Source organism: Terrapene carolina, unplaced genomic scaffold, assembly GCF_002925995.2.
Source record: "Terrapene carolina triunguis isolate 2854851 unplaced genomic scaffold, T_m_triunguis-2.0 Scaffold119, whole genome shotgun sequence".
NCBI lineage: Eukaryota > Metazoa > Chordata > Testudines > Emydidae > Terrapene > Terrapene triunguis.
This window is the reverse complement of record NW_020664470.1, coordinates 2,701,056-2,714,032: the sequence shown is the minus strand read 5'-3', so window position 1 is coordinate 2,714,032 and position 12,977 is coordinate 2,701,056. Positions and strand designations below refer to the sequence as shown.

The 12,977-nt window shown below is 46.7% G+C and overlaps 1 protein-coding gene across 1 annotated transcript; it reads right to left on the bottom strand.

Annotated features, from left to right (window-relative positions):
• Positions 1–11,237: 11,237 nt before the first annotated feature.
• Positions 11,238–12,179, bottom strand: LOC112103613 (olfactory receptor 11L1-like). Its single transcript, XM_024195486.2, has one exon. It carries the CDS (start codon positions 12,177–12,179, stop codon positions 11,238–11,240), a length of 942 nt encoding a protein of 313 aa, XP_024051254.2.
• Positions 12,180–12,977: the final 798 nt, after the last annotated feature.

The following is a 12,977-nucleotide window of genomic DNA, read 5'->3' as shown; positions in this document are numbered from 1 at the left end:
GTCGTTGTCGGAGTCTGCTATAGACCACCAGACCAGGGGGATGAAGTGGACGAGGCTTTCTTCTGGCAACTAGCAGAAGTTGCTAGATCGCAGGCCCTGGTTCTCATGGGAGACTTTAATCACCCTGATATCTGCTGGGAGAGCAATACAGCGGTGCACAGACAATCCAGGAAGTTTTTGGAAAGTGTAGGGGACAATTTCCTGGTGCAAGTGCTGGAGGAACCAACTAGGGGCAGAGCTTTTCTTGACCTGCTGCTCACAAACAGGGAAGAATTAGTAGGGGAAGCAAAAGTGGATGGGAACCTGGGAGGCAGTGACCATGAGATGGTCGAATTCAGGATCCTGACACAAGGAAGAAAGGAGAGCAGCAGAATACAAACCCTGGACTTCAGAAAAGCAGACTTTGACTCCCTCAGGGAACAGATGGGCAGGATCCTCTGGGAGAATAACATGAAGGGCAAAGGGGTCCAGGAGAGCTGGCTGTATTTTAAAGAATCCTTATTGCGGTTGCAGGAACAAACCATCCCCATGTGTAGAAAGAATAATAAATATGGCAGGCGACTAGCTTGGCTTAACAGTGAAATCCTTGCTGACCTTAAACGCAAAAAAGAAGCTTACAAGAAGTGGAAGATTGGACAGATCACCAGGGAAGAGTATAAAAATATAGCTCAGGCATGCAAGAGTGAAATTAGGAAGGCCAAATCGCAGTTGGAGTTGCAGCTAGCAAGAGATGTTAAGAGTAACAAGAAGGGTTTCTTCAAGTATGTTAGCAACAAGAAGAAAGTCAAGGAAAGTGTGGGCCCCTTACTGAATGAGGGAGGCAACCTAGTGACCGAGGATGTGGAAAAAGCTAATGTACTCAATGATTTTTTTGCCTTTGTCTTCACGAACAAGGTCAGCTCCCAGACTGCTGGACTGGGCAGCACAGTATGGGGAGGAGGTGACCAGCCCTCTGTGGAGAAAGAAGTGGTTCGGGACTATTTAGAAATACTGGATGAGCACAAATCTATGGGGCCGGATGCGCTGCATCCGAGGGTGCTAAAGGAGTTGGCGGATGTGATTGCAGAGCCATTGGCCATCATCTTTGAAAACTCATGGCGATCGGGGGAGGTCCCGGATGACTGGAAAAATGCTAATGTAGTGCCCATATTTAAAAAAGGGAAGAAGGAGGATCCAGGGAACTACAGGCCAGTCAGCCTCACCTCAGTCCCTGGAAAAATCATGGAACAGGTCCTCAAGGAATCAATTATGAAACACTTAGAGGAGAGGAAAGTGATCAGGAACAGTCAGCATGGATTCACCAAGGGGAAGTCGTGCCTGACTAACCTAATTGCCTTCTATGAGGAGATAACTGGCTCTGTAGATGAGGGGAAAGCAGTGGATGTGTTATTCCTTGACTTTAGCAAAGCTTTTGATACGGTCTCCCACAGTATTCTTGCTGCCAAGTTAAAGAAGTATGGGCTGGATGAATGGACTGTAAGGTGGATAGAAAGCTGGCTAGATCGTCGGGCTAAACGGGTAGTGGTCAATGGCTCCATGTCTAGTTGGCAGCCGGTTTCAAGCGGAGTGCCCGAAGGGTCGGTCCTGGGGCCTGTTTTGTTTAATATCTTTATTAATGATCTGGAGGATGGTGTGGACTGCACTCTCAGCAAGTTTGCAGATGACACTAAACTGGGAGGCGTGGTAGATCCACTGGAGGGTAGGGATCGAATACAGAGGGACCTAGACAAATTAGAGGATTGGGCCAAAAAAAACCTGATGAGGTTCAACAAGGACAAGTGCAGAGTCCTGCACTTAGGATGGAAGAGTCCTATGCACTGCTACAGACTAAGGACCAAATGGCTAGGTAGCAGTTCTGCAGAAAAGGACCTAGGGGGTCACAGTGGATGAGAAGCTGGATATGAGTCAACAGTGTGCTCTTGTTGCCAAGAAGGCTAACGGCATTTTGGGCTGTATAAGTAGGGGCATTGCCAGCAGATCGAGGGACGTGATCGTTCCCCTTTATTCGACATTGGTGAGGCCTCATCTGTAGTACTGTGTCCAGTTTTGGGCCGCAAACTACAAAAAGGATGTGGAAAAATTGGAAAGAGTCCAGCAGAGGGCAACAAAAATGATTAGTGGTCTGGAGCACATGACTTATGAGGAGAGGCTGAGGGAACTGGGATTGTTTAGTCTGCAGAAGAGAAGAATGAGAGGGGATTTGATAGCTGCTTTCAACTACCTGAAGGGGGGTACCAAAGAGGATGGAGCTCGGCTGTTCTCAGTGGTGGCAGATGACAGAACAAGGAGCAATGGTCTCAAGTTGCAGTGGAGGAGGTCTAGGTTGGATATTAGGAAACACTATTTCACTAGGAGGGTGATGAAGTACTGGAATGCGTTACCTAGGGAGGTGGTGGAATCTCCTTCCTTGGAGGTTTTTAAGGCTTGGCTTAACAAAGCCCTGGCTGGGATGATTTAGTTGGGAATTGGTCCTGCTTTGAGCAGGGGGTTGGACTAGATGACCTCCTGAGGTCCCTTCCAACCCTGATATTCTATGATTCTATGACCCCATATAGCCATTCTTATGTACTTAAATATTGGTACATTTGGGTTTTTTCTTTGTTTTGTTTTGTCTCATTTTCCCCATTCATCTGGGCATTCCCCAGTGTAACTAGATTCAATAAAAATCAAACCAAAAATCAATCCCTCAGGAATTCCGTAACCAATTCTTTTAAAACTATTTGGTACAAGTAACATAGTTCTGCAGAGTTAAGAATATTTAACTTTATCTCTTGAAAATCCTGCCTAGTTTCTGCCCTATAAAAAGACAATTTGCTCCCAAATACACCAGTTTAGATCCGTAATATGACCTCACTTATTCCCTAATACTCAGTGCATGAGATCTCACCCCTTTTACCTCATAAAAAATAAAGCAATACTTACATGAAGTACTTAATGTACCAAGGATGGGGAGGCTGCTGGAAGGACTCCAGGTCAAGCATAGAAATAACCTGAGAGAGGATCGCACCAATAATGTGGTCTCCCTGCCTATAATAGTCTGAGTGAGTCAGAAAGTGTTTCTTCATTAAACACATGGGCATTCGGATCTTGCCGATAGCCCGAGGCAGCAGCAGCAGCAGAAAGACGCGAAAAATCTTTGTGAAACTCACAAAAATGTCAGGCCAAGTTAAAGCTAAAACGCTGAGTTCTCAGCACCCCCCCCATTACAGTGTTAGCTGCGGCATCAGCCTTATTATAAGCAAACACACACTGTAAGCACCGTACTTAGCTAAATCTGCAGGCCCACAGATTCCAGCCTAGGTTTTAAATCTAAGGGGAAACATTAAAGCATCAACATGAGGCTATGACAGTGACAGAGCCCTGCCTGACCCTAGCCCAGACCTAAACACTGCGTGGCCCAGGGGTGTATTTGTAGTGGTCTTCAGCTATGGGTGCAAGGCATTCCCAGCTCTTGCATTAGACTCTGGTGTTTGTGTTATTGATTTTCCATGTGGCCTCTGGACTCCACCAGGCCTGGGCAAGTAGGGGAATCGATCATAGTAATTTGCTAATTACAGGGTGGATAATCACCTCCCCACAGGTCTGTGTCTCTTGGCGCACAGCGGCTCAGCTGGAGAAAACATGCTGGGGAGATCTCAGTGACACTGCTCTCTGGCCCTCAGAGGGGGAGAGGTGCAACTAGGCAGACCCATAGTCAGGGCCTACTCCAGCTTTTTTGCCGCCCCAAGCGGCGAAGAAAAATAAAAGATAAAAAGAAAAACCCGATTGAGCTGCCGCCGAAGTGCCGCCGAAGGGGAAGAGAGGGAGTGAAGGACCCGCTGCCAAATTGCCGCCGGAGACCCAGACGTGCCACCCCAACCACGGATGAAGTGCTGCCCCTTTCTATTGGCCACCCCAGGCACCTGCTTCCTTTGCTGGTGCCTGGAGCCGGCCCTGCCCATAGTGTGGAAATGCTGACAGGAGAGCCAGGGCCCTTTGACTCCTTTTGATAGGAGCCTTTTGTGTCTATTCAGAGAGGTGAGATTGGATCAGTGCTCTGGCAACCTCGAGCTTCCCAGGAGGGAGAGAGCCCACAGCCCCCTTTTCCAACAGCCCTGGCCTGGCCACTGGGGCCAACGGGGTTTCCATCAGCTTGTGGGGCCTGTTGCACAAGGACAGGCAGTTCTGATCCCACGAGCAGGACACACACACATTTAGCTGGTCTGTTACAATATCAGACATTAGGCTTTCAAAGAAACACCATCAGGGCAAACTGCGTCCCAAGATTAATTTTGTTTTGGTTTTTTGTTTGTTTTTTCCCTGAAGCAACCTCAATAGAAATAGTTCCAAGATTTTTACTTCTCAACGTTGGGGCCACATTTTCAAGATATTTAGGTACCTAACAGAGCAAATATGCACTTAGTGAGATTTTCCGATGTGCCCAAGTGAAATATACTGATCTCATAGAACTGGAAGGTCATCAAAGTCCAGCCCCCAGCCTTCACTAGCAGGACCAAGTACTGATTTTGCCCCAGATCCCTAAGTGGCCCCCTCAAGGATTGAACTCACAACCCTGAATTTAGCAGGCCAATGCTCAAACCACTGAACTATCCCTCCCCCCGATGGGAGTTAGGCACTAGTCTGCTTTGGTGGTTTTGAAAATTCCACTAAGCATCTAAACACTTTTAAAAATCTGGCCTATGTCTGTCTTTGGGCACCTAAATACCACTGCAAATCTGGCCTGTGGTTTATTTCTTAAGGAATTGGCTTCCCTTGAGGTTCTGGCAACCTGAACATTGACGCATCCTGCTGATGGGTCTGAACTAGAAAGTAAAGCAGACCAGGAACAGAGATGAAGCTGGCACATCTGTTTCCAACAGGGGCGGTTTTATGGGTGTGTTGCCGGCACAGAGGGCCCGAGGGGGCAACAGCGGGGTTCGTTGCCCGGTGTGCTTCACGCCAATGAACACACCAGGGTGGAGAAGCAGACAAAGTTTATTCAAGAGCTCTGAATAGGCACTAGGAGACCAGCATGTCTCAAATCAAGCGCACTGAGTCAAGCAGTTTTTCCTTTTTATTCTTTACTGTAACTAAGCTCTTCCCTTCCCCCCGCTTCCCCCTTTCCCCCTCCCTCCTTCTATAATAGTTATATTAAGCAGGTAGCAATTACATTTAAGCAGTTAAGTCATCTTGGTGGCTATAAGTCTAGTTCGTTAGTAACTCTTTTTTGAACCGTTATTTTGTCCTTTTCCCTTTGATCTGTTATCTTGCCTCTCACCCAGAAGCATGCAGGCCTTATTACTACCGCTTTATACCGGTTTGAGCGGTATTGCAACTGATAACTGACTGTTACACATTCCATTCTCTGTTGCTGGCTTGTTAGGTCGATTAAAGTTCAAACATGGAGGAGCTTTGGTTCATTTAGGCCTAGTGCAGGAAGGCTTCATTGACTCTCGTGGTCTTCCAACCCCCCGAGTTACCTAGGGTGATGCCTAGTGACACCAACAGGTGGGCGATGTGGGCATGTGCCCAGGATGCTGTGGCCAGGGGGGTGCCATGGTCAACCTTCCCTCCACACACACACCACCAGCCCAAGGCCCCTTTAAACCCTGAGCAGTGGGGCTGGAGCTGGGGAGGTGCAGGGCTGGGGACTCCCCGGCCTGGGGCTCCTACTGTGTGCTGGGCTCCAGCTGCTAGTCCCGGCTGGGCTCTTTCTCTTCCCTTGTATGGCCACTCCCAGAGCAGGGTCAGACCCACCTCCAGGAACCTCCCCCAGCCACAGGAAGCTCTGCATTCCCCCCATGCTTCCTGTCCCCATCACTCCCCAGTTGTGGACGAATGGGAGCTGGCCCCTCACTCCCGTCTGCCCAACCACCATGCATCCAAACTCAAAGAAAGGACACCAAAAGTTCGCCCAAGACACCATTTTCCCTAAGGCCAGTCCTGATTTCCAGTAGAGCAGTTCCAAAATAAAAAACAAAAACAACAGTTTGCAAAATGTGAACAACTTCAAAATTGTGTATTTGTTGCTCAGAGTTCAAAAATATATTTCACAAAATATTTTTGTAAAAAAAAAAGCCTCCTTGAAATTGTGTCCTTTTGATTTCTCAGCCCCTTTCCCCCTCCTTTTCCCCCATTTTACAGTAAAACCATTGGAGCAGGGAAACTGGACCCTCAGTTACTTACCACCCAGCTTTGGGATCTAACCACCAGGCTACAAAGTCTCTCATGCTTTTTTCTCCAACCCCCAATGATTTTTTAATTGACTCATCCAAAGTGGAACAGTTTCAACAGGAGAGACTGAGGGACACCCCACCACCACCATCTACAGATCAGAATATCCCATAGCCCAGTGGTTCTCAACCAGGGGTCTGGGGCCCCCTAGGGGGCCGTGAGCAGGTTTTAGGGGGTCCTCCAAGCATGGTCAGCTTTAGACTCGCTGGGGCCCAGGGCAGAAAGCCGAAGCTCCTCCACACTGGGCTGAAGCTCGGGACCCTGAGCCCTGTCATCCGGGGCTGAAGCCAAAGCCTGAGCAACGTAGTTTCACGGGGGCCCCTGTGGCTTGGGGCCCCTGGCAATTGCCCTGCTTGCTACCCCCTAATGCTGGCCCTGGCTTTTATATGCAGAAAACCAGTTATTGTGTCCCAAGTGGGCCGTGGAGTTTTATAGCATGTTGGAGGGGCCTCAAAAAGAAAAAGTTTGAGAACCCCTGCCATAGGCCAGTGGTGAGGATACTCAAATTACAAGTAGAAGGTCCCTATTCAAATCCTTTCTCCCTGTCAGATGAAGGGGATGCTTGAACTGGGCCACATCCCAGGTAACCGCTGGGATAACAGTTATGAAGGAGCCCCTCTCCAACTGCTCTGTTTATGAGTTTGTGTTTGGGTCCGGATCTGGGAGGTGATCTCTGAGCATGAAGATAGGAACACCTGTCTTCCACCAGTCTGTGCATCGCTCTAGACCTCCAGGTGCCTAGAGTGGGACAGCAGTCAGTGCGAATGTGCACAGGCAGAAAAATCAGCATGTAGGGAACAGCTAGGTGCAAAAATCTAGGAGACAAGCAAATTTAGGCAACAACAGGGTTCGGCAGCAGCCGAGTGGGCTTCCTGTGAATCCCAGTGGGGCCTGATTCTGGATTCTGAAGTGGCAGTTAGGTACTTAAGTCCCTTTATGAATCTAGCCCCTGGTGCATTAATGGAATTGTTAGAAGTATCTAAATGCTTAAAACCCATTGAAATCAGTGAATTTTAGGTGCCTAGGTGCTTTTGAAAATCCCAATAGTCACCTAAAATATCTGGCTCGTGGCACTTTTGAAAATTCTATCTCCAAGTCCTATTGAATTCCAATGGGAGTTGGGCACCTCTCTCTTTTCGGATCCTCTGAAATCCCAGCCTTATTTTTTCTTTTTATCCATTTAGGGCCTCATCCACCACTCTGAAAAAAATGATCCTCCTTAAGTGATCACAATTCTGTGCCACATACTTCCAGGCCTCTATAAAAATCCCACGCCAGCTGCTGGCTGTGGGTCTTACCCCTGTGTAGTAGCTCTGCCCTGAATAGACAGTGGTTTCACAGATTCATAGATTTCAAGGCCAGAAGGGACCACTGTGATCATCTAGGCTGACCTCCAGGCTGGTGAAGGCCAGAGGAACTTCCACACAGAAATTCCTGGAGAATATCTTTTATTAAAAACATCGAATCTTGATTTTAAAATGGTCGGCCATCGAGAATCCACCATGAACCTGGTTAAATGTGTTCCAATAGTTAATTAAGCTGGCTGTTAAAAAAAAGAAGAAGTCTTATTTCTAGTCTGAAGTTGTCTAGCTTCAACTCCCAGCCATTGCATAATGTTAGATCTTTCCCTGATAGACGGAAGAACACATTATCTAATATTTATTGCCCACGTAGGTACTTACAGACTGTAATCAAGTCACCCCTTAACCTTCTCTATCTTAAGCTAAACAGATTGAGCTCCCTGAGTCTATCACTAGAAGGCAGATTTTCCAATCCTTTAACCATTCTCACAGCTCTTCTCTAAGCCCTCTCCAATTTATCAACCTCCTTTTTGAAATGTGGTCACCAGAATGGGACACAGGTTTCCAGCAGTGGTCGAACCCGTGACAAATACAGATGTAAAATAACCTCCCTGCTCCTACTTGAGATTCCCCTGTTTGTGCATCCCAGGCCCTTATTAGCCCTTTGAGCCACACTATAACACCAAGAGATCATATTCAGATGGTTATCCGGCCTTCCCTGCAAAATCTTCTTCAGTCACTGCTTCCCGGAATAGAGCTCTCCAGCATGTAAGTGTGGCCTGCATTCTTTGTTCTAGATGTAGATATTTATATGTAGCTGTATATAAATGTGTATTTTTTTCTTGTGACCGAAGCAACCCGGATCTCTCTGAATCAGTGACCTGTCCTCTTCATTGTTTACCGCTCCCCCAACCTCCGTGCCATCTGCAAACTTTATCAATGATGATTTTGTTTTCTTCCACATCACTGTAGTGAGTGTCTACACCGAAGCACTGCAGCAGCGCAGCTTCAGCTGTGCCACCACAGTGGTTTAAGTGTAGACATAGTGTAAGAGAGTTGTGCTCTTTCTTCAATCATCTTAATGTTGTGTTAACTCTGAAACCTAATGATCATTAATTGAATTCCACTGCTGTCATTTCTGCATAAGCATCCAACTCTAGGGATGCAGCTCATCTCATTGTATGTTAACTCTGAAACCTAATGATCACGAGTTAAACGCATTTCTGATTATTTTTAATAGTTGTTTTCCTGTGGCTGCTTGATGTAATGGCAGATATTGGGCTGAGGGAAAGTGGTTGCTGACAAGTTGGAAACTTAGGCCCTTCTATGAATTGCTTCATTTTGGTGCACACCTGCATTTTGGGGAAATCCAACTGAGCTCACTGGGCCTTGGGCTACATGCGGGCACAGGAATGAGGAGTAGATGACAACAAGAAGGACAAAGAGTGAGTTTCCCCAGAATAAACCAAGTCCATTCACTACCACCTCTGACCTCAAAGGGCAGGATATACAGTAGCTGAATCTCCCCTCCAGGGCCAAACACATCATCTGCCTCCTGAGGGCCAATCCAAGTGTAACCCAGGTGAAGAAAATGATGTTGTCTCTCTCCCCTCTAGTGTCTAGACCATGCACAAGGGGTTGTAAGTCTGCCACAGCCTTTGACCTAAGGCCTCTAGTTGTTTAATTCAAGCTGCACAAGCCCAGGGGTTCTCACTACCTGATAGTGGTGCCCTGTTTGAGGGCGTCCTGCTAACCCTGTTTGGTTGCCATGTAATATTTTACTTGCTTGTCTTCATGTAACCTAAGGCAGTGGTGACACCCAAGAAAATGATTTCAGTCAAAGACACGTTGCAGCAGAGGGAATAGACTGTCCTGGTGCTATGCTCGGCTTAGAAGAACAACATCTCTGCTGACAATAAGCTTCCCCTGCCAATATCTGGCCCCCTCCAGCTAAGTATCTGAGACCTCACAATCTCTAACGCATGTATCCTCACCACACCCCCGGGAGGTAGTCAGTGTGATGAACCCCGAATATAGAGGAAGAACTGAGGCACAGATTTGCAAAGGTATCAAGGTGCCTAGAGATGCCCGTCTTTCCTCCTTCACCCTTATCCGTTCCCCATGCCTCCCCTCCCAACTTCCCTTCCCCTGCCACCTTCACCTACCTCCCCAATTCCACCTTCCCCATCTCCACTTTTCACCCTTCCATCTCCCCTTCCTCCTTCTATCTATCTTCCCCTTCCCCCTGTTTCCATGCTGCCTTCTTCCTGGAATTTCAGGCAGGCAGGGAAGGTGGGAAGTTGCATGGGGGCCTGGGGAAAGGAAAATGGAAGTGAGAGGGGTACAGAATGGGAGGGGGAAGGAAGGATGGGGAAAAGAGGGAAAGGGGGAGGAGAAAGGGAAGGTGGAAGGGTGGAGGGAGGAGGAAGGAAAAGGGAGGAGGTTAAGCAATGAGGAAGGGAGCTGGGGGAAGAAGAAAGAAAGGAAAGGAAACAAACAGAAGGATGGGGAAGGAAGAGGGGGAGAATCAGGGGTGTAAGGGGGAGAGGATCAGGGGTAAGAGAAGGGAGGAGGAAGGGAGTTGGGGAAGGGAAGAACAAAGGAGGCATGGAAGTAGGGACAAGGGAAGGTGGAAAAGGTCAGTGTTTGTGGAAGTACATTTTAAGAGCTTCCTTTGTGTTCTTGCCTCAGTTTCCCCAGCAGTGCTGTCTCAGTACTGCATGGGGCCTGGAGATCTGTAAGGACCAGTGGCATCTGGCAATAAGTAACCAGCCCAGGAGAACTCCTGACCCAGAAGTCCACTCTGTTTCATGCCACTGACTCATGGCAACTCCAGCCTAGGGCCAGTTCAAGGTAGCACAGTAAAATAAGAGTTGGGGAGCATAATCAAGACCAAAATGAGCAACCAAACATGTTGAAGTCAACTCATTTATAACTTTGGTGGTACATATGTATTATTACAGGAGTTGGCACATTTACTTTTAGACATACTAAGGGATCTATCTATCGATCTATCTAGCGATCGATCTATCTAATCACTAGATGACAGTTGCCCATCTCTGTATTATTAAAACTCTGATACAAAACCCATTGAAAAAATTGCTGACTCTTTTACTGGATCAGTCCCTGAGTGACTCTGAAGTGTGATTAAAAAGAGTTTCCCCTGTACGTAGGGTAGGAAATAACCAGGGCTGGTTAAAATCTTTCCTCCAAAAAATTTTTGTTAAAGGAAAATTGGGTTTTTGGTGAAACAAACAGTTTTGCAAAAAGTATCTGCTTTCCTAAAAAAAACCCCAACAACAACAAAAATACGTTGTAGTTAGTTATTGATTCATCAGCAAATTAAAAACCTTAGATTTATTTGTTTGTTTGTTTGTTTACTTTTGTCCAAAAAGTTTAGTCTTTCAGCTGGACATTTTTGGGTTTTCCAAAAAAAACAATTCAAAATTGTCTTGGGGGAAAAATAATCCCAGTTTCCAGCTGGCTCTAGACATAATTACGGGCCAAAACCTGAGGTCTATGCTGAGCTATGGCTAGGTCTTTGATCACACAAAATTTCACAGACCTCAAAGGGGTTTTCATCTGCATAAGGAATGAGAGCAAATCAACTGCCTTTGGATTCAGGCTTGTGGTAACTGCATTTTAATGGTGATCACTGAATTGGGTTTATTATGGGTCTTCTGGATGAATCCTCACTTGGCCTCCAGTTACTAATGGAGACAGTCAATTAGGCCTTTTACTTATAATTTTCCTCAGAGCTTCTTTGACCTCCTTGTTTCTCAGACTGTATATAATGGGGTTAACCATAGGGGTAATCACCATGTACAGCAGGGAGAACATTTTATTTAGGCCCGGAGACTGGCTGGTCGTGGGAACCACATAAACAATGCCTGAGGTCCCATAGAACAAGGTCACCACAATGAGATGAGAGGAACAGGTGGAGAAGGCTTTCTGTTTCCCCATGGTGGAAGGGACCCTGAGAATGGTGGACAGGATGTTGGCATAGGATACTACAGTCAGCAGAAATGGGACCATGGTCACAACAGAGGCCATGATGAATGTGGTTGTCTTGGCCACATGGGCATCAGTGCAGGAGAGCTTCATGACCGGTGCTAGGTCACAGAAGAAATGGTCAATTTCATTGGAGGCACAGAATGGCAACCTGAAGATCAAGACAATGGTTACTATGGGAGTCAGGAACCCACTTATCCAAGAACCTGCTGCCATCTGCAGGCAAACCTTGGAGTTCATGATGGCCCTGTAACGGAGCGGGCTGCAGATGGCTACATACCGGTCATAAGACATCACCGCCAGGAGGAAACACTCAGTGATAGCCATGGAACTGAAGAAATAAGACTGGGTGATGCAGCCCAAGAAGGAGATTGCTTCGTGTGCAGTGAGTAAAGTTCTTAGCATCTTGGAGGTGGTAGAAGCTGTGTACCAGATCTCAAGGAAGGAGAAATTTCCCAGGAAGTAGTACATCGGGGTATGCAGGCTCCTGCTGCATGAGATGATGGCCAATATGAGGATGTTGCCAGCTAACGTCATGATGTAGACAGCTAGAAACAGCACAAAGAGAAGGATCTGCCTCTCATGAAGATCCCCAAATCCCAGCAGGATGAACTCTGCAAGGGCTGTCCGATTTCCTTCTGCTGCTCTGTCCATCTACATTAAAATTGGTCCAAAACCACAAAACACAATCATGAAAATTCTGGGAAGTGTGGAAGAGTTTTAATCTGTAGCCCAATCTATGAATTTTATGTTAATTACATTGATTCCTTAAGAATTCCCAGCTATCATTCTGAGGTTTGACAGGTTCTTGCCCCAAGATCAGGCCCAGTATTATTAAAATTACTGTTCATTTGGGAACCCTGATGTACACAGTTGCAACAGTCACACTATGGGAAGCCTTCTATATCTACAACAGTTTATTAATACATTTAGCAAAGTCGCAAACACTCTAACCCAGCAAGGTAGATAGAGATAATACAGAATGTCCATCTGAACATCCATATACTCACACTATCGCTTGCAGAACAACCTGAAATGGTAGCCATTGTCTTCCTCATCACCGTCACCTTCTTCATCATCACCAGTGGCCATCATCCCAGCACCACCCAAGGGCCACATCTCTCTTTCCTCATGCCCACAGCCTGGGATACAACGCCACTATGTTTAATGAATATTCAGTAGGGATTTCTCCCCATTTCCTCACCCTACTAATGTTGAGGTGCCCTTCCCCTATAGGTTAGCATATTAATGATCTTAACTTATTATTATATACATCAATTCATTGCCATGGCACTCTTGCAGTCAGACATCTGTGGATGCTCTATCCTAAAAATCCAAAAGCTGGTGTTAGCTCATGTTCCTGTGGTTGGCTGGTGTTGTTATGGACAAACTTCCTCCTTACACACTCTATGTCCAGTTCCCCAAAACTTAGGGCTGACTGTTGGGCTATTT